We start from the raw sequence: 26,268 nt of genomic DNA, 5'->3' as shown, positions 1-26,268 counted from the left end.
CTCACCTGGACAGGCAGAGGGTGCAGCATATTCATACTGGTATAGGGCAAATTCGCCGGCTATGTGAGATGGTACATCAAAAGCTTTGTTTTGATTGACTGTTTTAAAACCATAGTTAGAAAAGGCCTTCAGACCAGTGTTCTTAAAAGGCTTCATCAAGATAACAAAGCTGTTGCCTCTGTTATCACTTATACACCATGTCAGTATTGTTTTGCTACAGGTTTCAGTATTTCAACCTGTACTCACCTGATCGGTAGCTAAAGATGTATTCAATCAAGGTATTGCCAGTACCCAAGCAGCATGTGCAAAGTTTCTGGAATTAATTTTGACAGTTCAGATAACATCTAATCAGGGGACGAGGATGTCCTAAATTGTGAAGACCAGCATTACCTCTTCTTACAATGCCCCCCTCTTCTTTTTGGCAGCATGCTGTGAACTATTTGAAAGTTGCCTACATGCCGCCGCTGCAGGACATTGGGCCTGATCCTCAGCAAGTCCAATTTGTTTTTTCCATCAGCAATCAGCATGGTGGCACTTTGTATGGGATCTGCTTCAATATTACAATTCTTCCTGTGGACAATCAAGCCCCACAGGTAGGGTGGTGGTGAAGGCAAGAGGTGAAGGACCCGGAAATGGCTTTGGGTAGAATCAGAAATGCAGAGATTTCCTGATCTGACTGAAATAAGCAATATATTTTCCATGGGATCAAGGTTTCAGTGTCTTGCATGTAGCCAGCATTGGGACTGAGGCAAAGTCTGGTGAGTGTGCAAGGTGATTTTTTTGTGCTAAATAAGCTGAGGGCTACCTTCAGTGTCTAAATGGCTGTACGAAAATACTGATGTCACATCCCGGTGTGGTGCACATCACTAAATTCAGAGAATCATAGAATATCCTGAGTTGGAAGAGACCCATAAGGATCATCAAGTCCAACTCCTGGTTCCACACAGCACAAGCCAAGTCAGAGTATGTGACTGAGTGCAGCGTCCAGATGCTTCTCAGGGCTTACGGCTGTGACCACTTCAGTCAAGCTCAGGGCTGTGACCACTTCCCTGCGGAGCTTGTGCCAGTGCCCAACCACCCTCTCAGTAAAGAACCTCTTCCTAACACCCAACCTAAACCTCCCCTGTTGCAGCTTCATGCTGTTCCCTCAGGTTCTATTGCTGGTCCACAAAAAGAGAAGATGACAATGATGATGACAACGTTGGCCGGGGCAGTTGGAAGCCCTATGTGTTGCCACGACTACTTGTCATGCATGTCGTAGGGCAGAATAGGCCTGCACAAGGCCACCTTCCTGCACGTCCCTACTCTTTGTGTTCCCTGTTGTGTATGAAGGCCAGGATTCCCAGTGAATGGGATCAGAACAGGGCTGCATGTATTGGGGTCTACTGTTAGTAAATTCATAGGTTTTCCTAGCACAGCAGAAAAGAGTCCAGCCTTAAGTGTTTTGTTTTTTAAAGTGCCGCACCTTCTCACGCCGGAGTGTATTGAAACTACTCTCTTTGGTGGATGTTTGGAGGTGCAGTAGAAAAAAGAATTCATCATTTCTCCTCCATGCAGGTTTTTACAAGGCATTTGAGATTGGAAGAGGGTGGCCTGAGCCCCGTCACAGAGGGACACATTCTCATCTCCGATGTGGACACAAAACGGGAGCATCTCCTCCTCCTTGTGCAGAGAAAACCTCAGCATGGGGCGGTAGAGCTGGATGGCATTCCCTTGAATGAAGGCGACAGGCTTTCCTGGTGGCACCTGCACACCCTGGCAGTCAGGTAAGAAGAGTGGCTGTCCTTTTTTCTTGCAGTGTCTGAGTCTCACAGTCAGATGAGTGAAAGCCTTGCAGCGAAGCTGTGCGAGGTGCAGAGGCTACAGCTAGCCACTCTCACAGCTAGCAGGGCTCTGGCAGAGCTGCTCCAGGCCAAGACGGCTGTCTGAACCTCAGCACTGCAGTGGTCACAGTGGAAATTGAGTAGTTGTGTGGCCAGTAAGTGGGAGTCAGTGACCGTGTCTGATCTATATAGGTTTCTCTATAAAGCAATGCCCCATGCAGATGAAGTGGTAAACTCTGTATTCAGAATGAAAACTTTGCTGCTATATTTGTGGAAAGAACAAGATTCAACTTTGTACATACACACAGAATCAGAGCTCCCTCACCCTGTTTCCATCTGTTAGTTAGAGAGAGCATTTACTGCAGCAAGAACATATGTGTTTAGTATAGACACCTCACAAGCAGCCAGAATATAGATGATAAAGCCTCAGTGAAATTGTTTTCCCAGCTGATGTCTGGTTTATCTTGAGGGTTTTCTTGTAGGAGATTCCAAAAGCCCTCTGAAGATGTGGTGATCCAGAATCACCAGGCTTACATGGACACCCTTACATGGGGATCAGCTTTTTATACTGGGAATTATCCACATTGTCATAACCAGAAAGCACAGCTTATTTGTCTGTGTGAAATCTGTGTACCTTTTTTTTGTTTGTTGTCCTCACAGGTATCGGCATGATGGTTCTGAGACTCTCAAGGATGATGTCCTTTTTGCAGCCACAGATGGCATCCACTTTGTAGAGTTCATGCTGCAGATCAAGGTCAGTGTGTTGCATATTTCTGAGAGCAATTCTTTGTGTAGAAGAAGAGTGCAAAGCTTGGGTTCTGAAAGATTTTGCTTTGTCCTGAAAACTGGAAGATAATTAACTGGTTAGGCTTCCATTTCAACCCTACCTTTCAGGTTTATGTGGCAAATTTGAGAAGAGATTTGGCTTGTACTAAGAGAAAGGCATTTGTGTTTGCTCTAGTTTGGGTTCTTCTGTCTGGAATGCTGCTTTCTATACTTAAATATGGGAAGTGAGGGGGTTTTTTTGCAAGCTGTAATTAGCTAGTTTTGTTTACTTTTGTCTTTGAATTTAAAGAGTGACTAGTTCCTCTGGTTTCATTTTTTTTCATAGTGAGAGCTCGATGCACTCTGACATCGACACCATAGTGCTGGTTTGGAGTGGAAAGCAGTGCATTTAAACAACAGGTTTCCACTGAGATGAAAAATAAAAGATCTTACCTTAATTTTTCTGATTAGGTGTTGCCTGTGAATGACGAGCCACCTGTGATAAGAACAGGCCTTGTTCCCCTGCTGTACTGCCTGGAGGGTGAAGAAGTGGTCCTCTCCTCAGAGCACATTTATGCCACTGACGCAGACAGTGATGACATGAAACTGATGTTTATGCTGGCTCGCCAGCCCCACCACGGGGTAGTGAGGAAAGCTGGCATTGCTGTGGATCGCTTCTTCCAAGCTGATATCGTCTCTGGTTTAGTCACATATGAGCACACTAGTAAGTGAGTTAAGGACAGAATTAGACTAGAAGGTGGTCAGAGAATTTTTGGCAGAAGCTCTTAACCTGAATCCCCATCTTTGCAGAAGCTCAGCAGTAACTGCTGAGAAACCACATATGTGGTGATTAGGGAAAAAAGTAAGCTGGCTTCAAAAGAAGGCTGGTGATGATATAGAGCTACCAAATGTTTTAATGTATTCTCCAATTCCCTGTTCGAACAGAAAATTATACTAGAACAAGTACATGAAAGCATCATGAACATGGAAGATCTCTTTCACTTTTGCTGATAAAATTTCTTGGCAAAATTAAAATTATGTTAGGCACAAAATAGAGTCTTTTTATTTGTTTTGTGACATTAAAACCCCCTCTATTTTTCCACACTCCTGGTTAGATAAAAAGATGTAGCACTGTAAATGGGATGGTCAAGTTTTAATAGAAAACTGCTAACAACCTGAGGTAGCTCTTGCTTGTCTCTCCAACCTAGATGGATATTCACTTTTGGACAGTTTATAGTCTTTCTGTACCATATAAATGATATTCAGATTTTCTTCAAGAGAATCACAGTGATAAAAATATATTTTTTTGTTTTATCTTTAAAATAAAAATTACTTTTTTTAATTGCTCACAGGAATCAAGGGCTGGTTTACCCCACTTCCTACAATTTGGCATCTCATTAGTATTAAAGGAGTTTTCTTTTCTACATCTCTGATGATAGCTTTAATCTTTTTTCTTCTGCTTTTTTTTTTTTTCCCCAAATGCTTTAGTTTTCTATGTAATTACTCTGTAATTTTGTGCTAGCATGGAGAATATATGTGATATTTTCAGGCTTGGCACTGTCTGAAATGAACAGCTGGTATTTGAGAAGGAAGTACTTGATTATGACCACCCATAACAAACTTTTCTTCAGCATCCTAAAGATATGAGGAATATTATTTCCATGGCAGTCTTATACAGAGGCAATGAAGGGCAGCAGATGACCTTCAAGGGTGCAGTGCCTGTGTTTTTCATTCCAAATTGAAATGTGCTGCTGCCATTGCAAGAGAGGGTGGGAGCCACTGCCTTTCATTTTCAGGCAGCTTATTAGTAATATCTTGCAGCGATGCAAGATACAGGCTGCCAGAAGCGCTGAGAACTGAAATATACTCAGACACAGATGCTTCCTGCAAGGGGTGGCAGTTCCCAGTCCTGTGTCAGCCCTCATCTCAAATGTGATTACATATAGACATAATATGCAGTACAGTAACAAACCACAGCCTTCGTTGCGGTCCATTTTGTAGGGATAAGAGGCATACATATTTCTTGGTATGCAGAAATGCTTTCTTCAGGAAAAGCATGGATATTACCAGTTTTCATAGAGTGTATACAACTGAAAGATCTTTTCCTACATTCTTTGAGAAGGAATGTAGAAAAAACCAACCCTCTCTTTCTGCACAAATGTACATTTGCACAAGCCTTGGTGTACAAAGAACAGAATAATGAGGATTTAGCAATTTTATTACAGTTGCAATGTAGTGTTTTAACATTGCAATAATAATAACTATTAGTAATACTTAGTTACACACTTTTCTACACCCTTTTATTCTAGAATATAAATAAGCTGGCCAAATTAATTATAAAGAACAAAACAAATCCCTAACCAAAAAGCCCCCCTTAAGAGTTCTAGTAATTCTGCACTTGTTTTTTGTTGTTGTTGTTGTTGCTTGTGGTTTGTTTGTTTGGTTGGTTGGTTTTCTTTTTTTTTTTTTTTTTATTTTCTTTTAACTTTGAATACTGCAGCCTGTCCTTGCAGGATACAAAATTATTCTTCAAGTCCTTGTATAACATTTATTCTGAACTGCAACTTTTTTTCCAGGTGGGGAAATTGGCCTGACTCCTTCCACTGAGATCTTAACTTTCATTGTCTCTGATGGTGAGGCTGGCCCAGATGTGAAAGACTGCTGTTATGACAGACCTCTTCCTCCTCCAGTGCTGCCTCACGACCCATTTCCAGTATATGACCTTAACATTACTGTACTTCCTGTGGACAACCAGCCTCCATCAATTACAACTGGTGAAAGCTTCCTCTCTCACTATAGCATTATAATGTGGGCTATACACTACCACAATGACTAAAGACTCGGGGGGTTTGTTTGTTTGTTTGTTTTTTAGCATCAGAAAGAGTCCACTGAGATCAGTATACAGAAGTTTTGAATAAGAATTTCCATCAATTCTTTTGCTAGTACCAAATTCAGCTGCAGGTGCAAGGATGTACCTAAAGGGGGCCTACAGGAAAGTTTGGGACTGTTTGTCAGGGAGTGTGGTGATAGGACAAGGGGTGACGGGTTTAAACTGAAAGAGGGGAGATTTAGATATAAGGAAAAAATACTTTCACTGTGGGGGTGGTGAGACACTGGCACAAGCTGCCCAGAGAAGCTGTGGCTGCCCCTCCCTGGCAGTGCTCAAGGCCAGGTTAGGTGGGGATCTGGGCAACCTCATCTAGTGGAAGGGAAGGTGGAACTAGATGATATTAGCATAGGAAGTTCCGCACTAATATGAGGAAGAACTTTTTCACAGTGAGGGTGACAGAGCACTGGAATAGGCTGCCCAGGGTGTAGTCATGGAGATATTCCTTCTCTGGAGATGTTCAAGACCTGTCTGTACACCTGCCTGTGCAATCTATCCTAAGGAACCTGCTTTGGCAGGGAGGTTGGACTTGATGATCTCTGGAGGTCCCTTCCAACCCTTACAATTCTGTGAATATTTGAGGTGTTTTCCGACCCAAACCATTCTGTGATTCCATGACTCTAAAAGTAACTTCTTGTGGCTCTTCAGCTGCAGATTTAAATTATACAGTTAGCGATCAGAGTGCTCAGATCCTCCATCTATACCTGTCCATTGCTGCATATGTAAGCTAAGTCTGAGTAAAAGCAAGCGATATATTGTCCTTGAACTGAACTTCTGCCCAGACTATGTCAGGTTTATACAATGCAAAAAACACAAACATATGTCTACCTTTGCATGTAAAATAAACAAGAGAAATTTAGACTCTGGCCCTTAAATGAAGGGAGAGAAACTTTTAGCACTTATATTTAACTGTTAGTGAATAAAGACAAATCTATAAGTAACTGATGAAAACAGATACAAAGCCCCAATTTCACTAGTACTCTTCAAAAATGCTCAGTTAAAATGCAAATACTGTTGGTAACATATGTTTAGTCCACCTGCAGCCCATTGTGTGAAAATCACATTTATTTCCTGGGCTTTGGATGAGGTCTGTAGTATACATGCTAAAGGTATGCTTTCTGTATGCTTGTCTTTTTCAATGTCATTTGTTTGTAAGCATCACTTATATGTTATGTATCTCAGAGAATTTTTAAGCATGTGTATGAGTAGTTTTGTAATTTGCAGGCTCTCAACCAAGTAATGTTATGGAAATGAAACATTGTCCCAGCAGGAAAATTAAGCAGTGATGCATGGAAAATTGTTCATTATGCGCAATTCGTAACAGCTCTCATGTAATTAATGCTCTAACAAACAGAGGTAACAACTGATTTTGAGCAGCACATAAAACATACCTAATAACTTACTAGTAAAATAATTTCATGATCCCCTTGCTCTCTATTTATGGGATGGCAAAAGTAGAGTTGATGGTGTAGGCAGAGAAAAAAAAAACCTAAACAATAACCCATCAGTAACTTGGTATTTGTCTTCTTTTCCCCCTTAGTTATTATTTCAATTCTTGTTAACAAAAACAACAGTAAAATGAGCTAAATAAGCAATAATGCTTATCATATTGTTTGTGTGCAGGTGCAAGGTTTGTGGTGGAGGAGGGCTCCTCAGCAGCCCTTACCACCAACCATTTGTTTGCCACTGACCCTGACACCACTGCAGATGACTTAGAGTTTGTTTTGGTTTCTCCTCCCCAGTTTGGTTACATTGAAAATATACTGCCTTCTCCTGGGTTTGAGAAGAGCAACATTGGTATAAGTATAGGTAAGTCTTAACGAGGTATGGTAATCAAGCAGATGACATCCGGAGGGCTTGAGGAGGGCTGTGGGGTGGGCTCCTGTGAAGTAGTTGCAGGTGTGCACATTAACATCGGCTTACTGAGGAAAGCAGGTGCTGGCAAATGAAGAGCGGTGGGACTGTGCGGGAGGAGTTCAAAGGGAGACTGCAGATCTGGAAATGTGAAGAACTGGCACTTGAAGTAAACAAACCAATCCTTGTTTTATGCATTCCAGCTGCAATCTATTAGAAGTGGGGACGGGAGACATTAATCTGTTCTCTCTGCCTCCCCCTTCAATCTCCCATGCACAACGCAGGTGCTTCCCTTCAATGAGACGTCTGTCAATTAAGTGCTGTTGCTGAGAATTTGAAAAGCCTGGGTCCCATGCTAGTTTTCCGAGGCAAAGTTACAAAACTGATAAAGATGGTGATTGACTTGGGTCTCTTTTCTTGTCTACTTTCAAACATTGCTTGGCAGATTCATCCTCAGCAGAACAGATTATGGCATGATCTATAACGCCACCAGCTTTTTACCTGTGTCTCCAGCTGGAAACTCAGAATTACTGAGCCTTTTGGTCCCCATTTTCCCAGTCTGTCAGTCAAGTAACAATCAATGTCATTACTCCAACCTCAGATATTTTCCTACCTGTTGTTTGGGTCTTTTTATCTGTGCTCAGTTCTGCATACTGAACTGAGAAATACGAAGTCATGCAGTCCCACAAGAAGCAGAAGGATGCATTTTTGTTTCAGGGGAAGGGCATGTGTCCTGTGGTAATGTGCAGTGTAACTTTTTTAGCCAGGAAACGACTGAAAACTTATCAAATACAAGTTGTGCTTTGAAGAAAGATAGTTTCAGATATTTTGATGATACTTAAGGCCATAAGGCAGGGAAAGATTGTGCTAACTCATTATCTTTTTAAAATCCCTAGCTTCATTTCAGCTGAAGCACCTGAAAGCCCTGAACATAAACTATGTACAAGCCAGGCATGTGCGAATGGAGCCAACAGCAGATCACTTTGTGCTTTATGTCACTGATGGGCTGCATCGCTCAGCAGAGACTCCATTTTTTGTGCTGATCAACCCAACCAATGATGAAGTCCCTGAATTCATAGCAAGGAACATTACTGTAAGAAGACAATCCAAATGCCTGTCGTAGAATTGTTTTATACTGAAAAACATTCTTTAACATAAATAAGAGCATTATTCTGACACCTGGTCACCTCTGTATCTTTCCCTTACTTTGTGTACTTCAGCCTAGTCCAGAAAATATCCCAGTTAAATCACATCTAAACCTGTAAGGCAGAGATTCAGTGGGACTGGAGCAGTGCACAGCCCTGTTTGGTAACTTGCAGTTAAGTAAAAAACAGGCTCAAATCTTGAAATAAACTAAATCTCAAGAGGTTTTATAATTTTTTGTCACAGCCTCTCCCTTATCTTATGATTGCTTTTAATATAAATAATAATTATGTGACCACCATGCTAGGGCAGTCTAAGATTATCTTACTGTAAAGTAAAATGTGCGTGTGTAAGTGTACAAATTTATGTGTGTCCACATTTTTATATTTATTTATGCTTTGAAAGGCTTTCTCATCTATGCATTCCCTAGCACATAATATGAAGTTTACTCACCTAACAGCTTTTCTATGAATTGGAGCAGATATGAACTCCTTATCTCACTTTTTCACCACTGAAACTGTCTACTACTCTCTCTCTCTTAAACTGGTTCAAATCAGCAGCTAGTTCAAAAAGCTAGTGGGAAAGGGATGAAGGAAACAGATATAAAAAAACCCACTACTTAGGAAACCATGCTAAAATTCTGTAATTTCTTTGTATGTCTTGTCTTTTTATATCTTTAAGAATTGGACATTTTTATCCTTTCCTGTTTAGGTTCATGAGGGTGAGATGAAAGAGCTGGATGTGTCTGTTATCAATGCAGTTGATCTGGATGTGCCTCAAGACCATTTGGCATTTGCGGTTGTGCAGAGGCCTTGGTACGGGTTCCTTATTAATGGAGTTCATGGCAATGATATTCTACACTACAAACAGTTAATTAACCACGACCACCACATCCATGGGTTGCTTGTTCATGAATTTTCCATGGAACAACTGAAAAATGGTAGGTGCAGCATTTTTCTGACATTAGTCTTTCATTCCTTTAATAAGGCAAGGTGGCACAGTCTTAAGCTTAAAGGTCTTTTTGAACCAAAACTATTTTACGATTCTATTCCATGACTCTTACCTGTTTTGAAGCAGCAAAGCTCTTCCAAGTACACATGTAATCAAAAAGTACATTTAACACTACCAAGAATATGGTGGATTCTTCCAGACTGTAAGCATTTGGTGAATATGGGATCTATCAGTAGATGAAGGCACATGAATTCAATCCTTCTGTTCAGGTTGCAGTTGAGCCCTCACAATCTGAGGAAAGATTTTTGTCTTCTGTCTGTCTAATATAAAACTTCAGAAATATCGTGTCTTCACCCCAAATCCATTAGCCTTCCCAAGTCCTGTTTTTGACTCTGTTCAAACTGCTTGAGTTTTCTCTTTCCCTGTTCACAATGGTAACCAAGCCATCTCCAGCCCAGATCTTCCAATTTTCCATGGTCAGCTGTCCTCCACAGGGTTTATTTAAAGCTCCCTGAGGATTATTTAAGGCACAGAAAAGTGCTGCAGGAGAGTCTCACTTCATTAAAATAAACTGAAATGAGGACAGTAAGAGAGGAAATGTGCCTTTTTCAGACCAACAAAGACCCTTTTGTGCAGGAAGTCGCTCCTTATTCAGGCCAGGCTGGCATTTTGAGTCAATAGTAGGTTGTTAGATTAATGAACAGTGGTGGCTTGCCAAGCTCATCTTCTGGTAGCTGAAACAAGCTTGCTGTAACCAGAGCATATGGGAGGAGGAGATGGAAGAAAGGTGATGGAAGCAGAATGAAATGATGTGAGAGATTTTGCAGAAGTCGGATTTATTTGTTCTTTCCATTTCTCTCTCCTCCCGTCTCTTCTCCCCCTCCCCACCCCCATTCCCTTCATAGGAATGAAGCTGATGTACATGCATGACAATTCGGAAAACCTCACTGACAGCTTCAAAATCCAGCTATCAGATGGGAAACACAAAGTCCTCAGAACCATTTCAGTAAAGGTCATTCCAGTTAATGATGAGAAACCAGTGTTGAGCAAGTAAGCCACATGTTCCTGTCTCTATCAGAGGGATGAGTTCAGACAAAATGATCCAAAAGTGGCCAAACCAGCGAACTGGTGACTGATGGGGAGATGATTCCACAACTAGTCACAGACTAATGTCAATACAGATGTTTCCATGTGGGTGTCTATCAGCCTGTTTAACAAATACAGTTTTATTGAAAGAAGGGCGTGCTTTAATGGTGCTCAGTATTAAAATAATAGAAAGAAAAGAAAAAGGTGGGGGGTACATGCTTGATTTTGGTTTCACAACTTACTTCAATATGTACACCAGAGAGCCTTGACTTTTGCACAATTCTGCTCGCCACTGACCACTGACCACCACGGTATTGACTGCAGTTACGTTGCTTTTCCCTTCCCTGCGGCAACCACCCTGACCCACATCTCTGAAAGCAGCTCTGGAGAATCTGCAGAGTTGATGCCCCCTTGCCTCGCAGGGGCAAACCTTTCAGCTTAATTATTCTCTTCTTTTCTAGTACAAAACTCTACTACTCAGCTATAATTCAGCTTCTGAAAAGGCGCATGCTAACTTCCCTTACAGTTCAAAGGTAGGAGTCATAAGTGAGTTAGATGTGGTCAGAAATTGCCTGGCAGACCGTTTGCAGATAGGCAGCTGGCTGCAAGAGAGCTGAACCTCCTGGACATTTAAACAAGGATCTTGTCCCCTGGGATCCCCATTTTTTAGCTGACGACCTGCCCCAGAGCATCAGGGCCTCTGTCCTCCTGGCTGCTTTCCAGCCTCAAGCAGACAGATGGGGAGCTGGGGGACGGGAGGCTTTGGGGGGATAGCTCTGAACCTCTAAAGTTTGCATTTTTGAAATGACTCACAGCCTGTTAAGCAGGCTGCCACTAAAGTGGGAATTACTGATCCCTCAGGATATTTGGCCTAGCTTCAGATCAGACCTATGTTTCCCATTGCAGAGGATTCTGAATGCTTTGTTTACCATGTAGAACTTCCTGCATTAACAAACATTAGTTTTATAGTTGAAAGATTATCAAAGACTCCATAATGCCAAGAAGTTTAATTTCTAGTTTAAATAAAGGGTATAGTTTATGTATTCATCACTGACAATTGCCTATTGGTTCCTCACATGGTAAAGCTTGATATGTAATTTTCCACCCTTTCTGAAGGATAGTGATGGAGTGCAAGAAATCAAACTTTGCCCATCTGGATCCAGAAACTGTTGCTGCCTTGCCTGGTGATGCCAGATCTCACCATTTGCTATTTCTGTGATGAACAGTAGCACATAGTGAGCCATCTACTTGCAAAATAGCTATTTCATTATAAGAAGTTACTGCTTCTTGCCTGTTATTCTTCCACTGAGATGCAGTAAGCTGCCAGCAGTTCAGTAGTAGTGCTTTAAGGAAACATGTTCTGCTTGGCATTGAAGTGGTTTAGCTGCCACTTTACGTCACTACATCTTTGCTGTAGGGTAGCAGCTCCCTTATGCCACTGCTGTGTTTTACAGGTGAACATTTGACAATACTTGTAACTGGGGGCACCTTTCCATCTCAGGGATTTTCAGCTCTTATCTCCATTAGCTCTGGTCTGAAGAATCTGGGATGGGATGTTTTTGGCTGGCAAACAGCAGCTCTTATTCACAGTGATTGCCAAAAACTCAATCTGCCACCTCTTGGATTGCATCCTGTAGCAAGGAGTGCCCTTGGGGAATGTAAGGCCCTCGCACATTCCCCTTGAAAGCTTCTTCTCAAGATGACACATGTGGGTGATGATAGAAGAGCTTAACCAACTAACTGCTATGCAGAAATCTGAGTTGGATTAGACAGCAATCAGGGTGCAGCTAAATGTGTTAATTTTCACTTATTTTTTTGTTTGAATCTTCTTTTCCTGGCTCAGAGTCTTTGGGCCAGACACCTGGCCTTTTGTTTGCATAGTTCCAGCATGCTTATTGCTTGTATGAGCAAATCATTCAGGTTGCTTGGTCTGTCATTACTATGACTTGACATACCTTGTCATACGACCCCATTTTCTTTTCTTTTCATTTTGTCAAACATGAAATTTCTATGCCTCGTAGCCATATCAGTTCAAATGTGAAATTTTAGAAAAAAAAAATCCATCCTACAAATAATAAATATTTTCTCAAAAATCTCTAAATAATTTGGAAATCTCAGTTGTCACTCTGCTTTGGAGCAGGCACTTGCAGCTTGACAATGGGACAATGGGGCAATGGCTGCAAGTTGGAGCACAGGAAGTTCCGCACCAACATGCAGAAGAACTTTTTCACAGTGAGGGTGACAGAGCCCTGGCACAGGCTGCCCAGGGAGGTGGTGGAGTCTCCTTCACTGGAGATATTCAAGACCCGTCTGGACGCCTCTCTGTGCAATATGAGCTGGGGAGCTGCTTTGGCAGGGGGGTTGGACCCGATGATCTCTGGAGGTCCCTTCCAACCCCTACAGTTCTGCGATTCTGTGATTCTGTGACAAAGGAAAGGTCTGTTACATGAAGAACGTGTCTTTACAATTCTTGCAAAAATGTAGCTGTATTTGGCCTTTGAATTAGCATTGATTGCACATGCTCAGTGGCATCCAGACAGAGTTTAGCTGCTCATATGCCTAAGGACTCTGTCCTTTTCCAACCTGCCCTGCTATCCCTAAACAGATTAGACTGAGCAGGTCCCATCCCTGGAGTGAAACTGGAGTTTAGCCTGAGCAGGTCCCATCCCTGGAGTGACCGACTATGCTGAATCCTCTCTAACCTCCTTGAAATGTTTGTGTAGTCTAATAATACTGTTTGTGCATTGTGAAAATGTAAGACAGCTGACAGCAAAGTGAAAAATCAGGGTGTGCAGAAGTAAACTGGAGAATGGTTGCTAGCTGAGAATGAAAGCAGAGGAGACACGATCTGAGAATCATCCTGGAGCGAGACTCTGCAAGAATTTCACACAGTGTCGGGTATTTTTCCCTAGAGTTGCCTCAGATTTTATTTCTGTTTAGTGATACCCATTTCTGCCAAGGAGCAAGTAGTCTTAACCTGCTTTTCTGAACTAAGAACCCAGGAAAATTCTGCAGTGGGACCATAGAGAAGAAACCAGTTAGGTCTTTGTAGTGTCTCTTAAAGGTTAAGGTGAGCAGTGACAGACTAGTCATTTGAAAGACAGTCTTTTCTAATGAACAATCAGTTCATTAGACCCAGTATTGCTATGGTCTATAGTGGCAGCAACTTGTAATACAGTCTATTTTTTTACATTGTTCCCTTTGTATAGATTGTATGAAAGTAAATGGAATAGGGCCCAAGGGAAGTAGACAGACGTGGTAAATCCCAGGTTGTTGTAGGTATCTGTTTTGTTGTTTTTCACCATTTTAAGAAGAAGCTGGTCTATCCTGTTTTGGCTTTTTTTCTGTTTTGAACTGAAACAGTCACCCTCCTTTCATTCTTTCTGCAGCTGTCATTTCTGTCAGCATCTGGGTAATCCATATTCCTGGCAGAGAATTTATGTGTTGGAAAGGTTACTATTGCATCAGTACATGACTTTTATTTTTTTTTTTCAGGAAGGATGATATAGAGGTGAACATGGGTGAAACTCGAATAATTTCTAGTGCTGTTCTGTCAGCAGAAGATAAAGACACCCCCAGGGAGAGAATTTACTACTTATTTGAAAGACTTCCAGAAAATGGTCAGCTTCAGCTCAAGGTTAGCCTTTGTACTTCAATAAAAAGAAAACATGCAAAGAACTCTCTCTTTGTAGGGTAGAATGAAGTTCATCTTTCTTTTCTCCCAAATGTTTGTCATGTTTTGAAGTAGATGGCTGTGGCCAGTTTAATTGTTGAAAGCATTTGAACTAAACAGTGATGCTATCCCAAAGGCTTTGGCACCAAAGGCCAGACCCTCAAGAGAAGGAGAGGAAGGGTGAAAAGCATTGCAGAGATTATTTGAGGTGATAATGGAGAGAGATGCTGGGACATTCAGTCCATGGAGGAGGAAAATCAAGTGTCAAAGCTGCGAGGGTGTGTGCATGCAAGTCCTTGGTCAAAAAAGAGACAAGCCATTACTTCAGTTACTTCAGGGTTCAGAAAGAACCTTTTTCCTTACTGTCTTTCAAAACATTCTATGAGGAAAGAGTCTATAGCTTAAAAGGGAAGCCAAGTAGCTGCCACTAACAGTCTTCATAACTGCAATGAAAGACAATTAACTGAGAAGGATACTTGGGACACTATCTGCTTAGTAAATGATGTTTATTCTTTGTAGGTGGGCCAAGGCTGGATGACTCTTCAAACTGGAATGAAGTGCACTCAGGAAGAACTGGATATGAACCTTGTGAGATATGTCCATACAGCAGCCATAGGGTCCAAAAAACAAGACGGCTTCACATTTTATCTGTGGGATGGGTACAACAGATCCCCAGCTACAGACTTCTATATAAATATCAAGGACATGAAAAAGGGTAAAGATGTGACAAACATGACATTTTGCAGTGCCTGTTTCTGAAACAGATGATTAGAGTACATGTCCTGATCCTTCCCTGAGCACTCTATAGGCTCATGGCAAGTCTCCCTGTAGGTCTCAAAAGTCTGTCTGCTGGCCAGAGCCCTGGTGTTCCTGCTGGTGAAGGCAATGTGGTGTACCTTGCCTCTCAGGACTCCCATGAAAATAGAGTTGAAAATATCCTTCTGGACCTAGGTCTATGTCAGAGTAAATCAAAGCAAAAACCAAACCAAAACAAAAAAATCAAGAATGTAATAACGTAGGCAAACTGCTTTTCAAAACCAGCTCTGCCTCCCAGGTTTATGCTCTAGTCCTCTCTCTTCCTTTATTGCATCTCTATTAGAAATTTAAATTAGACCAAGTTAATCTGGTACTGTTAAGATTGGAACAAGGGTTCAGAGAGGTAGTGCTGTCTCCATCCTTGACATATTTCAAGCCCTGATGGGATAAAGCCCTGAGCAACCTGTTATAGCTGATCTCATGGCTGACAGTGCTTTGAACCAAAGGTTGAAGTAGAATCATTCTCAAGTCCCTTCCAGCCTGAATCTCTCTTTAATCCTACAGTTCTGTGGTTTTTCTACTGGTGATGCCTTGCTTGTGGCTAAATAATGCATGAGAGAACAACTTACAATCCAATATGACTGCTTTACTGTTGTTTTTTTTCTATCCCACAGGAGACATTGCTGTTTTCATAAAACCTCTCAGAGTGCCAAAAGGGGATCAGGGCTACATTACAACTGATGTCCTCCTTGCACTGGATGGTAGTGACAAGCCAGAGGAGCTTCTCTACGTGATAACCTCCCCACCCCAGTACGGACAGATAGAGTATGTCAGCTATCCTGGCATCCCCATTGCGAGCTTCAGTCAAATGGATGTAGCAAGACAGATTGTCTGCTATGTTCACCACACAAAGGCAGTTGTTCCTGAAGATACATTCAGGTAGGACCTAACAACCCACTATCTAAATTTTTCCGCTTGGATTTCTTGGGTATTAAAAAAAAGAAACAACACAAAATGAGCAGAAACCCCCAAAACAAATTATTAAAAATAGTCATAAGCTCTGTGGGAAGTCTCAATATTTATACAGCAAAGATATTTCTACTATAATACAGATAGTTATGACTGCTTTGGTAACAGATGCATTTTCTAATTGATGCTGAAACTGTAGCCAGAGCCATGATCACTCAATGATGCTAGCTTCAATATTATCACAGCACCTAAACACGGATAGCTGTTAAGATTTAAGTCAGGGAGAAGGACTACGAACACAGTTTGTGGAATTTTTCCTTTGGTTTCTTGCTATAGGTGGGTGTGGTAAACCTGGTCCATCCAGGTTTCTGCTTTCTAGTCTAGTCTTATTTATCATATTCATTTGGTTACATGCTTTTTGAATCCATTAGTAGTTCTTGATATACTGAAAACCAGTCCACTTACCTATTCTAACACCAGGACTTGTGTAGATAATTGGAGTTTTGGGGTAAATCTGGCTACCTACAGGCACAGTTCAGCAGCCCAGTTACATTTAAGTTTACTTTCACCTGGTTCTGAACTTTCCCCTTTGACCAATTTAGACCAGGTACACTCCTGAAGTGAACATTTCCTTATTTTCTTCCGTAATGAACCTCGCTTGGCTATGGAGTGGAATGGCATAATGAGTTATCATCAGGTAAAGACAGAGCAGATGTATTATTGCTTAAAGTCGTGGGAACAGTTTTGTAAAGGACCAAATTCAGAGAAAAAGCAGCTCAGAAAGAAGGAAAATATTTCCCAAGGAAGAATGCTAGCTTCTTCCTAGCATTGGCAATTTCTTCTGAAAACAGCTTCTGACAGAAAATGGACATTATGTAAAATTCGATTTCCCCACACAACAATAAAAGCTGCCTGTTTTTTAGTTTGTGACTATGAAAAAGGAAGGATTTAAATCCTAAGAGCTGTGATTCAGAAGAGATGCCTTTTTACACTCTCCTATGACTAGATTCGTGATCTGAATGTTGTCTTCCATGGTGCATGATGAAGATTCAAGGACGTGTCATCCAGTTTGAGATCCTTTTTTTCAGGAAGGCTTAGAGACATCAAACAAACCTCCCCATGGCACCAAGGCAGCTCAGGTGACATTATTTAGAGTTAAGCCAAAAATAAATTTGTGACTTTCCTGGGTTTAAACATTTTAAACTATTCCTTCCACTAAATTCAATGTGGTGGAAATTCTAGTTAGGAGATTTGTTTGAGCATGATAGAAAAAGTGAACAAATATTCCCAGGCTTTATATTTCTTGATTGTGAAACTCTGTGACCCAAACTACAATTAGTTTAGACAAGTAAGGTTGCAGTCATACCAACCCTAGCTGGGAAGTACAGGAGTGGCCTGCATCAGTTAAGACTTCAATACTGCACTAATGAAAGCCACACCAAACAATTCTAGGGAAACAGTGCATGTGGATAAACCCAGTGTCTTTTGGTTAGGCCGATGGAAAAGAGCCAGACTGGAAAGTCAGCCTTATAAAAGTAAGGCTGCGATGCTTTAGTAGATAGTGATACTCAATAACTATGTTAATCACAGTAATTGATGTTATCATTTGGAAAAGAATTTGGTGTGCAGGCATATAAATATTGGGCAGAATATTACTATTATCTAAACAAGGAATGGTTACATTAATTATATGGGTAATTGGTGGTGGTGGGGAGATTAACTGATCAGATTTTTACTTTTCACTAAAGTACTTCCTTCAGACATAAATTTGCCTGTATTGTTTGGTGCTGCTGGCCTGGAAGAAAGATTTGGCCGTGCTTGTTTGGACAGATGACTTCAAGTGATTAGCAACCTGACATCAGATGCTGGCAGCAGGATACTAAAAGAACATGCTAATGTCCTCCATTTTGACACGCTGGCTCGATTTTGTAATGAGCTGGCACTATTTATGATTCCATTTTTATCTTCTAAATGCCATGACAGATGGTAGGTCCTACAGCCAACTCTGTTGCCATCAAACTGCAGAAAGCATGAAATGTTGGTAATGGTGAAATCGAACCATGCAACATGTCCTTCTAGCTGTGCCTGAGAGTTGTCCCCTAAATTTCATCAGAGTGAGGAGAATATTGGCTGCTCTCCATTCCTATGGAAAAGAGGAAGCAGCCATAAACCAGAAATAAACAACCAAAATCTCCCAAAGTGCAGAAAAAAGGACGTCTTGGACACAGTCAGTTTCATCACCTGTGAAATTAAGAGGTGTGCAATATTTGCACTGTAAATTTCAGTCTGATGTATATAGCCAGGAGGTTTGCTCCTGACTGGTGTTCTGTAGAAGACCAGACAAATCTTCAGTTTCAGAAACAGAATTATCAAAGTCTTTCACTTAAATATTGAGTCATCATCCAAATTGTTTTACAGCCATGAAAAGTACCATAGGAAACTCACTTCCACTGCAATTTTCCAGACTTTTTGAGAGATGATTAAGATCTTGACTGAACAAATTTGCCTTTTTTTTTTCCCTTAGTGTAGTATTTATTATCATTATTCTAGTTCTGTATTTGATTTCAGCTAGATTTACTAATAGCACAACCCTTTTACCATTGGCACAATAGCATTAGGTCAGCGCAGACAGATGTCTCTAGGCTCCCAGCTGGGAATACCATCCTCAGTAAACATATTTCTAACTGCTATATAGTCCCTGGTCTGCCTATGCTCATTCCCATCTGTTTCATGGCATACTGCCAGCTTACAAACTGATCAAGCCCTAATCATCCAGCACTGGTGAAGGCAGTGAGGAGTTTTAGATGGACAGTCTGTGTGACACAGTAAGCTACTCCATGGCCTACTGAAGGTCACTTACGTTCAAGGCACAACACAAACGGCCAGGTTCTCACCCTGTGATTAATTAAACATTTCTTTGAGGCCTGTAGTCAAGAGAGCAAGAGGACACAGATAATCTAAATGTCAATCATTCCCATTTTCACTCATGTATGGTAGAAGTATGGTAAGTGGAAAGCAGCCACCTAGGCTGGCCCTCACATTTTCTGAAACAACTGTCCCACGATACTGGCCCATAGCAGATCAAGTGCGTAAGTGTAACTGTAGGTGCATTCAAAGCACTGGGCATCTTAAGAGGGCAGAAAAAGGGAGGTCAGGGAATGTGAATAACCTGCCACAAGCAAATTCCTTTGCAAACCAGGTTCTGTTCTGGCTCAGGCAGAACAAATCTGGGTGGTTTGTTCTCCAAGATTCTTTTGCATGCATGGAAAAGGTAACTATTACATACTTTACAGTGATGGGATATGAAGGACTATGAGACATTTTCAAATTAATTTTTAGTTTCATATACACTCAAGATTTTTTGTTACAGGCATGACAATGCAATTGCTTTCAGAAAAAATTTTTAAGTAATAATCTTGACAATTAAAGCTAGGATTAATTTTGAAGGGTAAAATGTTAGTTTTATATTTATATTTATCCATAACAAAATTTGATAATAAATTTCTGCAGAACATGCTGTCACTTGTATGGCAAAAGCTCATGCCCAGCTGGTATGCTTCCAACAGATTTTCTCTCCAGCCTTGGGCATCTTTATTTTTCTCTTCTTTAGGAAAGGAAAATTTACTGTAAAGTATAATAAAATCTTTAGTATACCTAAAGAAATATTACTGCTCCAGAGAGAACCGTAAGAAACTATGCTGCTATTAATGAAATTTCACAGCATGAAAAAAGAACTTTACAGATCTGATCCTTTATTAATAAATGCATGGTATAGTCACCTATACTTTTTAAATTACCTTAGCAACTTGTGTAATGCTGCCCAATATCCTCCATGGAATCTTAGTATGTCTGTGAAACCTTACTTGAGTTTTGTAAAAAAGCATAAATCAGTTCCTCTGAATACACAGAAGTTTACAGGTAGACTCAGTGACTAAACAAACCTGTAAAGTGACCTGAGGATGGATCTTTTCCCAGCTTGCTTTAATAGTTTTGGAGCTATTGAGTGCAAAAGCCTTGTAACAATGAAAACAAAAAACCCCACATTGTCCAGGGAGGACATGCACTTCATACACCTCTTTCTGCAAGCTGTAGACAAAACCAGCACTTTCAGTTGCCACAGCCAGGTAACCAAGTGAATCCATGTTTAAGGATATGTACGAACATGTATATATGCCAGAGAGTGCAATAAGGCCCCCATCCAGCCCACCATTTTACATCCGCTCCATCTGCATCCGAGCTAGAAGATTAGATTAGCTCTGTTGTGACTGCTGAGACTGATGGGTACATCCTGAAAGCCATTCCTCTGGCATCTAGGCAGATTCCTGCAGATGCATTGTAATTCTTGTCATATACCTGGCCATCTGCCTTCATGCTTTTACGTTATACATCCACCACACTCACAGTCTGGTTTTGAGCTCAAACCAGCTCTACTACTTTTTCAGTATCAACACAGGCAAGTCCTGTAGTAAAGGTGTGTATTATCATTTCATTTCAGTACATGGTGAATCAGGAACACATGCTGAAGACTACCTTGCCTCTCTTTGCCAGATTCATCATCAGCAACGGACTGAGGACTAAGCATGGGACATTCATCATCTCCTTGGATGCAGTTGACCACACTTTGCCCACACTATCTAGGAACATGGGGTTAAGATTAGTCAAAGGCGCTATGGCACTCCTTTCTCCTGATGTCCTGCAGCTTTCAGACCCAGACACTGCCAAAGAAAACCTTACTTTCCTCTTGGCTCAGCTTCCCCAGTATGGTCAGCTCTATTATAGAGGCGCTGTGCTTCTGCAGTACAATTTCACCCAGCAAGACGTGGACAACAGGGATGTTGCATACAAACACCGAGGTGGGGACTCCCAGATTGACAGATTTACATTTGTGGCAACAGATAGAACTAATCAAGGATTCATCGTGAATGGGAAGGTGCAGAGTGAGCCAGTGGCATTCACCATTCAGGCAAGTGTGACCACAGGCTACTTACATGAGGTATATAGCATGATAAGGAGGAAAATGTCATAATTTTGATGAGAACTGGTACTTGCCGCAGTCTATGATTTTAGCATGATAAGGAGGAAAATGTCATAATTTTGATGAGAACTGGTACTTGCCGCAGTCTATGATTTAACTGAGGTATTTATCAGTGAAAATGTTTGCTTTCTATGCTCTGTGAATAATTAATCTGCAGAATTAATTACTTGTCACAATGCATTGCTCAGGCAAAGAATTTTATGGAGTGCAAAGAGAGAGGCTGTATTTAAGAGAAGACGTACTGCTTGCTTATATAAATATATAAGCAAGTATATACTTTTGTATTTACACTTGCTAAAATATTTTACATAGAATTCTCAGTGCTAAAGTTGACCCCAGCTATGGAGAGGAATTAACTTCCCCCTCCTCAGCTTTCCTGCTTGGTACCCAATCCACTGATGCTCATGTGAGGGATAATAGGATGACTATTGATATGCATGTCAAAGGAATCTATGGTCTCTTCCCTCCCACAACTGGATAGCCTGTCTTCCTTCTGGGAGTCTTTGTAAGATGCCTGGTCTGAGTTTTCCTTCCTTTACTAGGATCTTTCTGTTCACTTCCCATTTCCCTCATTTTCAAGTTCTTTGCACTGTGTCATAGGCTTGGGTGCCTTTGCTATGACTTCATTTATGTATTCATCCAGCATGTTTCACTATACAAAGCAAGCTTGGTTGCACTGTATGTCAAAATTCTGTACATTTCAAAACTCTCGTGCTAACAAAGAGACTCCTAACTTTTCATGATAAAATCTGACATTATATGATGATTGAGGAGTGCTGTTTCAGCAGAAGATGAGACATGGAAACAGCAACAACAGTTATGGAGTGTTAGAAGATTCATCAGAAGTTGTGAGAGGTGGCACAGATTTGAGGAGATATATTGGCCAGTTCCGTTGCTGTGATTATCATAATCCTTTGGTTTCCATGCCTGTTATCACAAAACAGATTTGTGAAACCTTTGCTGGAGTTTTCATTTGCTATGAAGAAAATGACATGAAAAAGAAGAATGGGGATTGTGGGACATCAGTGCAGGGGTACACAGAATTTGTGTTCCCCTCCACTGTGTATCCTGCTGCATGCAGCAAGGGACTGGCCAGCTGGGACCTGGAAACCTTGCATGGAAACCAGACTTCTGGAGTAGACTGCTAGTCAAAGTGGCTACTGCCAGACTGAGCAGGCAACTGTGCTTTTAGCAAAAGTGGGACAGGCAATATGCTGATGCTGTAAAATGAGTATACATTTGTCTAACTTTGATTTAGGTGGATCATTTGGACAAAATGGCACCAAAAATTGTACATCTCCAGTGCCTTTCTGATGTTGAACTGCTGAAGAATGGGAATTATGGGATCTATATTACTGCGAGGTCCCTGAAGGCATCTGACCCCAATACAGAAGATGACAAAATAATTTTTAAGATTTTACGAGGTCCTCACTATGGCCACCTAGAAAATACAACAACAGGTACTGTCTTCTATAATCTCTGTGTTTTGGTATGTATCAGAGCAGATTCTAAAACCTACCCTGTTAATATTTGCTCGATAGAGCAAATCTAAATTTCCTAGCAAACTTTGGGCAAGGTTTGAATGTAGCAAGGAAACTTTTACACTGAAACCTGAATTCTCAAAGAATTGAGATGATTGTTAATAGCTGCCATTGAGAAACTATCTTTGCTTGTGTCAAGAAAAAAAAAAGATTAATATTGAACTTGGCCACTTTATAAACGTGTCACACAGGCATAGATTGGCAAATAATGAGCTGGGATGTTGCTGTTCAGCTATAAGATCAGGTTTATCTGAGTTCAAATTTTCTAGCTGTTCAACATGAACAAATGTTGAAAGAAGCCTATATGAGCTATGTCGTTCTTCTCAACAGGCTTTTGATTCAACTGAATTTTTCTGTTCTTTCCCAGGTGGATTTATTAGGAAAGGATTTAGCCAAAAGGATTTAAACAGCAAAATCATACTTTATGTCATCAATCTATCACAGGAAGTGAATTCGGACAGCTTGGAGTTTCAGGTCACAGATGCCAGTGGAAACTCTGCGGTGCCCCAAAGGTATCTGGGACCCTCGATGGTGTGTGCTGTGGTGAACTGTGCGCGCTGTCCACAGGGGCAAATCAACCTGCACGGGGCCTGTAGCTGTGCAGACGTGAAGATAGCTATGGCCCAAACTGCCATTTCTTTGGTTGCATAGTAGAAAAGGTTTCTTCCCCTCAGGGAGGTAAAATACACAGGGCTAGGTCCAGGTCAGACTAGGGCACAGCTCTCAAGGGCCTTTGGGTCTCACAGTAAAACCATAATGGAGTTTAAGTGGGAGTTGGGCATATGGAGATCTGAGATACTAGGTGCTGACAAATGGGACTGCTGATTCATGTACATGGTCCTGCAGCTGGAGGTCACTCTTGCCCCATGTCAATGGCAATGTTGTTTTTTACAAGCTTGAGGTCATGGTGGAGGGGATGCTTCCAAGCAGTAAAAGCTGAGAGCCATACTTCCAGAAAAGAGCACTGAAGGGATCTGGAGGGCACACATCCTCTTTGTCACCCACCGGCAAAATTTATATTGAGCATATTACCAAAATGGCCTTGTGACATACAATAAGCCTAACGTACAAAAATCAGGGACTGAGAGTGGTTAGGTGCTGAAACAAGCTGCACAGAGAGGTGGTGGATTCCCTGTCCCTGGAGGTGTTCAAGGCCAGGCCGTATGGGGCCCTGGGCAACCTTGTGTCGATCCAGGCCTGGAGGTTGGAGGCCCTGCCTGTGGCAGGGGGTTGGAGGCCTATGATCCTTGGGGTCCCTTCCAACCCATGCCATGCTATGATTCTGTGAGTCTATGACTAGGGTATCATCTGAACTGTGCTTCGATAATAAAGGCCAAAAGCGGGTATAGACCTGCAGCGGGGCTAACATTTCCCTTTATTTCTTAAAATAGCCCCAAATGTCCAACCAGTTTATTTAAACAGAACTGAGGAACTGTTTTCCTGGGATAAACTGGCTATTCACAAATGAGGATTTATGGCAAGGGAAAAGGGAGTAGAGAGCTGTGTGACAGAGAGGATGGGGAGAGAGCAGAGCCGGAGACAGCATTTCGGCAGTTATGCACCACGCCAAAAGATGTCCCCATACACAAACGTATCTGAACACAGCCAGCCCAAGAGCTTCCCCAGCTGCTCTGTGCTGGCTCGCAGGTGCACGGATATTAAAACAACCATTAAAATGCTGCCACTCCTCGTGGGAAAGTGTGGCCTCTCCTATATACATAGCAATGCATAACACAATGTACAAAGAGAGCAAAGAGAAAGCACTTTCTGTATGGCAAACAGGAGTTTTAAAGAAGTAGAATTTATCTGTTAGCCACACTGGACATCAGAACAAATGGGAATTTGGCTTTTAAAGGAAAAGTAGTATTTCTAATATTGGATTTAAAAGCTTTGTGAAAGTTTTTTTTAAAAAAAACCCAATTTATCACATAATGGTCACTGGTTCAAAAGTCTGATTTGGATGTTGAAATTATTAAAATTGAATCAACTATTATCTGAATGCTGCCAGCCTACATCTGGCACATGCATTATCTTTAGCAAAAAGAAAGCTAATCTGTTTCTAAACGACTTGCCCACTCCATAAGTATCAGAGGATATGGGAGGACAGGAGGAAACTTCCACTGGTTTTAGAGCTGGTCAACCCTAAAAGCTTGTTTTAGAAATGCTAATGTTATTTTCTAAGTAGCACATCTCATTTTCCTTCTTTACCTCATTGCTTAAGCCCTCTCTCACTCTCACTAATTTTTACCACATCTTTTTTAAAAGCGGTATCTTTATTCGTGACCCTGTGCAGTATGTGATCCTCTGACGTTTGCTCTCATCCCTTAAAATTCTAAAATCCAGTGTATGAGGTGCCTGGACTCTGCCACTGCAATGGCTGAAGAGTGGAGCACATAGAGTATTAAAGTAAGGGGAGCGGGGAAGGCACTCGCACAGAGGTGGTGAAGTCCTAGAGCGTGCCCTACACGCCGGGGGAGGTTAGAGGATGGATGAAGGAAGGTGGGAAGCAGGAAGGATGTTGCAGAAAAAATGCCAGGGAGTGAGAGTAAAATAAACCTACAGGCTCAAAGTGAAATGGTAAGAATCAGTGACAGGTCATTTTGGTCTGTTTGGCGTTACTTGTGGACAAATTCTGCTCTTCTCAAAGAGAAGGGCCCTTCTGCTTCTGAAACAAGGTTTAGGCTCACTCTTGGCTAGACCAGGGCTTGACTGGAAGATTTATTAACCACCTCTTCCTCTTTCTCATCAGCCAAATCACACAAATATGTTGATTTGGAAACAAAGACTCAGTATGTGTATTGGCTAAGTTAGCAAGGAGAGAAATGGCTCCTCGGTGAACCTGGGAGCCACAGGGGGTGGTGGTGGCAGGCGAGGTGGCTTTGCTTCACAGAGGCTTTCCCTCCTCTCCCACAGGCTAGAGCTGCGGTGGTCTCGGATTGAAATGCAACAGGCAGAATATGAAGTGTGTGAGAGCGTGGGAGTGGTGCCTCTGAAAATCACCAGGGCAGGACACTCTGCAGAGCCTGCCTTCATCGCTGTGAAGGTAAAGCTGAACGCCAAGCTCCGAGCTGGAAACGTAATAACAAGTAGTGGGGCCCATTAATTCCTTCCTCAGACTAAAAAGGTATTTTGGTAATCAGCGAAGAGGCCGTGACTTTCAAACCAGATTTACCAGGACGTTGCCCTTGCTAGTACTGAGGACTGAAAAATTCCTGGCACGTCAGAACTGAGTTTTAAGTAGAAATGCCAATTAACCAAAACTGGAATATTTCATAGCAGTTTTGACGACCTTCTGTGACACAGGAGGCAGTTTCCTCTGGCACTGTGCTCCAAAGCTGGGTTTCCAGGATTTGCCACTTTAAAATCCAGGCTTTAGGTGACATGGGGCCTTGGAACTTCTCATTTCCCTGCTCAGGATGGATGCGGCCAGGAGTCAGGGGCTTCAATTCCACAGGCATGGCAGCATCCCCCATTTTTCCCCCAACAGCCATCAACCCAGGAAAAAAAAAACCAGGGAACCCCCTCTTACCTTCAGTTATCTGTCTTGTGTCAAAAATATTACACTGAAAACCACAGTTTTTAATTTTGTAAAACAGGTTTTGTGCAACTTGCTTTCACAAATTTTGTCTTTCCTCAGGAAATGGAAATTGCAGGATTTTGCAGCTACCCTTGCTAGAACAGCACTAAAAGTTTTCTTCACAGTTTCTCAAGATTACAGACCAAATTGGAAACATAAATTCAGTTTTTCTTCCATGAAGTCAGTGGGAATTTCGTTATTCACTGAG

The 26,268-nt window shown here is 41.6% G+C and overlaps 1 protein-coding gene across 1 annotated transcript in view; it reads left to right on the top strand.

The window, feature by feature from the left end:
* Nucleotides 1-26,268, top strand: part of FREM1 (FRAS1 related extracellular matrix 1) — a gene marked incomplete at both ends in the record, with an annotated part of 56,762 nt that overhangs the window by 17,392 nt on the left and 13,102 nt on the right. Inside the window, 16 exons of the mRNA XM_084278955.1 lie at nucleotides 426-593; nucleotides 1,558-1,766; nucleotides 2,484-2,577; nucleotides 3,060-3,312; nucleotides 5,165-5,362; nucleotides 7,099-7,284; nucleotides 8,226-8,422; nucleotides 9,184-9,412; nucleotides 10,329-10,473; nucleotides 14,005-14,146; nucleotides 14,702-14,897; nucleotides 15,613-15,877; nucleotides 20,456-20,870; nucleotides 22,201-22,402; nucleotides 22,851-22,995; nucleotides 25,397-25,526. Coding sequence (XP_084135081.1) covers nucleotides 426-593; nucleotides 1,558-1,766; nucleotides 2,484-2,577; nucleotides 3,060-3,312; nucleotides 5,165-5,362; nucleotides 7,099-7,284; nucleotides 8,226-8,422; nucleotides 9,184-9,412; nucleotides 10,329-10,473; nucleotides 14,005-14,146; nucleotides 14,702-14,897; nucleotides 15,613-15,877; nucleotides 20,456-20,870; nucleotides 22,201-22,402; nucleotides 22,851-22,995; nucleotides 25,397-25,526 — 3,174 coding nt within the window. The remainder of the gene's footprint in view (nucleotides 1-425; nucleotides 594-1,557; nucleotides 1,767-2,483; nucleotides 2,578-3,059; nucleotides 3,313-5,164; nucleotides 5,363-7,098; nucleotides 7,285-8,225; nucleotides 8,423-9,183; nucleotides 9,413-10,328; nucleotides 10,474-14,004; nucleotides 14,147-14,701; nucleotides 14,898-15,612; nucleotides 15,878-20,455; nucleotides 20,871-22,200; nucleotides 22,403-22,850; nucleotides 22,996-25,396; nucleotides 25,527-26,268) is intronic.

The sequence above is a fragment of the Gallinula chloropus genome (assembly GCF_964237585.1).
Source record: "Gallinula chloropus genome assembly, chromosome: Z".
Classification (NCBI taxonomy): domain Eukaryota; kingdom Metazoa; phylum Chordata; class Aves; order Gruiformes; family Rallidae; genus Gallinula; species Gallinula chloropus.
Note: the sequence above shows the minus strand (reverse complement) of the source record. Positions and strands in the feature narration are given on the sequence as shown.